Source organism: Notolepis coatsorum, assembly GCF_963971535.1.
Source record: "Notolepis coatsorum genome assembly, chromosome: 14".
Lineage (NCBI taxonomy): Eukaryota > Metazoa > Chordata > Actinopteri > Aulopiformes > Paralepididae > Notolepis > Notolepis coatsorum.
In genome coordinates this window covers 71,750,707-71,754,698 of record NC_140178.1, presented here as the reverse complement: position 1 = coordinate 71,754,698, position 3,992 = coordinate 71,750,707, and the positions used below count along the sequence as shown (strand labels likewise).

Genomic DNA, 3,992 nt, shown 5'->3' with positions numbered 1-3,992 from the left:
CAATAGGGCAGCACTTTAAGGCCATCGTGAAGAGGTTGCCGGTAACGTGTGAATTCGACAGCTCGGAGCCAATATCCTCCCGCGAGACAGATACTTCAACGGTCTAACGACGAACATTAGTTGATGACTATGAATTGACATAATTTTGATTGTACCATGGCAACGTGTCACTCACAAGCTGGCGGAGTGTAAAACGAGCCTTCAAAAACGCCCGTCTCTCCTCTCTGTGGCCTTGCCATGACAGCAAGCCTGTCATCGTTCAGTCCATGTTCACCTTGGCTTTCACACGCAGGGGGGGGGGGGGGGGGGGGGGGGGGGGGGGGCAGTTTTCTGACAAATGAAATGGTAACCCAACACCATTTTCTCTGTGAGCATCATTCGGTCATGACAGCTTGTGTAGGATTATATGGGCGCCTATAGAAGAAAAGGCTAAGTCATAGCCTGTAGGTACAAGAATACAGTGGATTTGTCTTTGTGTTCAGTCAACAGTCGAGTTAGTTAGTCAGGAATGATGTAGTAAATCAGTTTTTGTTTAAAAAAAGGATTCCCTCAAAGCACTAGACACCAGACTTTTGGCTCAGTCGCTCACCGACTTGATTCCATGTCATGAATTACATCATTGTCAGTGTGTGTTTCTGTGTTCTAGTTGGAGGACGGCCGTCTGGGGGTAATCCACCCCTCCCTGAGAGCTTCCAGTACTACCTTCTCAGGGTTCTCATCGGTGACAGCATGCCATTTCAGCCGCTGAGCACTAAGCCAGCCCTGCGCCGGAGCTTTGAAGCCATTGTCAGGGCCTGGAGAGGGTGTAATACCCCCAGCCACGAGGGGACGATGAATAGCACGATTCATATCTCATAAAAAGATGACACCTCTACACATGCAGAGTCACGTGCGCAAACTATCTCTCTCTCTGGCTGGTGTGCATGTATGCTGCTACGGCCACTACCCCCCCCCCCCCCCCCCCCCCACAAAAAGAAAATCCCAAATCAAATTGAATCTGTCATAGTTGTGTCCAACTGATGGACACACAGAACTCCAGGGTCCCCTGAGGGACCGTGGTGCTCCAGCCTCTTGAGGCTTGGGTGATAGGATGCCCTAGAGGGGTGTGTGAAGATGGTGTACACACGGAGGCTCGGGTTACGGCAGACAGGCCTGGGACAGGCTGACGGAGGCCATGATTGATCCTGAAAATGGAGAGGCCTGTGGGAGAGGTGTAATTGAACCTGGAACAGATGTTAAACACCGCTGGAAGAATGTGGTTATCATGCGGGCAGACCCACGCGCTGCCGTTGTTTACCACACGGAGGCTCAGCCACAGCGAATACCAATGATGAAATGTAATAAATCATGTCCATTTATTAACATCTTATTGACAGGGACCAGGTAAACCAAAAGAAATAAGGCCTATTTCAGGGTTTTGGTGTACAAGATGGCTAAAAGTAACAACTGTTCACTTGCAGTTCACGCACAATGCAATTTTGGGGGAGGGGATGTTTACATTGGCAGCGCATGTACATAGTTTACAAAACGTTTACTATAGGCTACATGTAAATGTTAGAATTTTTGACACCAATGTCATCATGAATCAAAACAAAGTTTTGTGTCACATGAACCTAGAAGATACTTCTTTGAATGTTTGTAAATTAAATTGTGGGCCCTGCCATTGTAAACAACAGCCAGACAGTAACTTTATAGCTTCAAACAGTCTTCCAGGGACCCAATTTTCCTTCAAGGACAGCTTGTTTAAATTCAGTTATGAAAGTATACCATACTCTTTTTAACTTCTGAGTTTCAAATGTCTCTCCAAAAGCTGCGTAGTGCACCTTCACGTGAAAAGATGAGTCAAAATCTGATCATGTTGGAAAATGCCACTATCCTATAAAATAAACCAAATTGAAAGTGTAGTAGGTCTAGAGGTGAGATAAAAGGATCAACTGTAGTGTAGTCGAGTGGATAATATCAAGGAAGAAAAGAAAGAGACTGTTGTTTAAAATGGCAGGCCCCACAACCCCCCTCCCCCCCAAAAAGAAGTGCATTGTGCGTGAACTGCAAGTGAACAGTTGTTACTTTTAGCCATCTAGTACCACCATTTACGATCACGCTGTGACATACAGAGAGCAAAAATATAACATTCTTGCTGTATGATGGAGTGCAGCCCAGTCATTATTTTAATAGAAACCATTTCTCTCCAATGCGATGGCAACAGAATGTGCTGCAGATTTGGGCAACCGGTGCCAATTACGCTTCTCTGCCTTGCCTTCCAAATCCACTCACTAATACCACCAATGTATAAACTATAACTCATCTGCGACATTGGAAAGTCTCTCTCTGTAGTGAGATGCTTCAGACACCAAAGGGCATGCCAACATACATTTTCTTTGCAGTCTGTGGTGTTTAATGTGACTGTAAGTAATAAGCTCCAGGCATACTTGGCTTTGAAGAGCTGCACACAAGTCACAGAAAATCCCCAACATTCCTCCTCCATTTACAGTGTGAAAGGTTCAAAATGCCAAAGGCGTTGCTGTTCCTCTCGTAACTGTAAAGAGAACCACAAGGATGTGTCAATATGTCGTTTTTGATATATATATATTTTTACATTTGAGCTGGTCAAGTGAAATAAATGGTTGACAATCAACACCTGTGAAATCCCTCGTTTAGTTGGATATGTCAATGAACAGAACAGCACTCTTTTAATCTTGTAAATGAAAATGTGTGATATCGATCAAGATGCCAGCCGGGCAGTATTAGTAAAAAATTAAAATACATACTATCCCAGCATGGCCAGCACAGGCAATGTTTGAACAGAGATCATCTCTATTGCATTATGTGAACCAGTGCTGCCACCTGCTGGTCATCGTGGACTAGCGCTGCCATCTGCTCGTACATCACTTGATGTATGAAAAGAAGTACATGTACATTTCCCAGGCAGATGTACCGGAAAAGGGTGTTTCCAATTGTGGATTCTTGGTAACTATTTAGGTTACCATATAATGGGCCTAATGACCTAATAAATGGCTGACACAAATGTGTCTCATTAATGCTTTCGTCGGTCTACTTTGAAAGTCATGGTGATGACGTCCTCGATCCCAGCCTCCAGCTCGTCATGCTCCTGCACAGCAGAGACTCCTTTAGGGGTCCCCGTCAGGATGAGGTCCCCCTCCTCCAAAGTGATGATCTCACTGATGTAGCTGATGAGGTATGGAATGGAGAAGATCATCTGGGAGGTGCAGCCGTTCTGGCGCAGCTGGTCGTTCACCTTCAGCCACAGCTTGACGTTCCCTGGGTCGGGGATTGTCTCTTTGGGGATAAACTCACTGATGGGGCAAGAGGTGTTGAAAGCTTTGGCCAGGGTCCAGGGAAGACCCTTGGACTTGCACTCATCCTGGATGTCCCGAGCTGTCATGTCCAAACACAGCGCGTAGCCCGCAACATGGTCCATAGCAGTAGCCTGGGGGATGGCTGTGCCCCCTTTGCCGATGACAACCCCTAACTCAACTTCGTGGTGCAGGTTGTTGGAGTACTTGGGTATCAGGATAGGAGATCCCTCTTTCACATATGCAGAGGGGGTCTTCAGGAACAGCACAGGCTCAGTGGGAACCGCATTATTCAGCTCCTTTGCATGGTCTGCATAGTTTCTTCCAACACAGATTATTTTCCTTCCCCATTCCCAAAACCGAGATACATTTCGCGTAGCCATTGTGTATGATCTGTCAAATTTCCAAGCCGCTTCGAAGCAGTTCACACCTGTCAACAAACCATAGGACTGGTCGACCTTCTCCCAACACACACTTCCCTAGCATTAGCCTGTCAAGCTACGGGGTGGCAAGGGGGACATATAACTATCGGATCGAATCAAGCTAAACTAATAAATATAGGATTTTTTTGTAGTATTGGGTCAATTAGATTCATAGAACTATCTCAGAATGGCACATTTATTCACACAACTGACACACAGACGGTGTTTGTACGTCGTCAGTGATAAACACAACACA

The 3,992-nt window shown here is 45.9% G+C and overlaps 1 protein-coding gene across 1 annotated transcript; it reads right to left on the bottom strand.

Moving 5' to 3' along the window:
• Positions 1-1,345: 1,345 nt before the first annotated feature.
• On the bottom strand, positions 1,346-3,777 carry fahd1 (fumarylacetoacetate hydrolase domain containing 1). The gene has a single exon (XM_084328835.1). The coding sequence runs from the start codon at positions 3,695-3,697 to the stop codon at positions 3,035-3,037; it is 663 nt and encodes a 220-aa protein (XP_084184961.1). The 5' UTR covers positions 3,698-3,777; the 3' UTR covers positions 1,346-3,034.
• Between the last annotated feature and the right edge of the window lie 215 nt (positions 3,778-3,992).

Coding starts and splice junctions, on each gene's coding strand:
- fahd1 (XM_084328835.1), bottom strand. CDS start 3,697: ATGGCTACGCGAAATGTATCTCGGTTTTGGGAATGGGGAAGGAAAATA.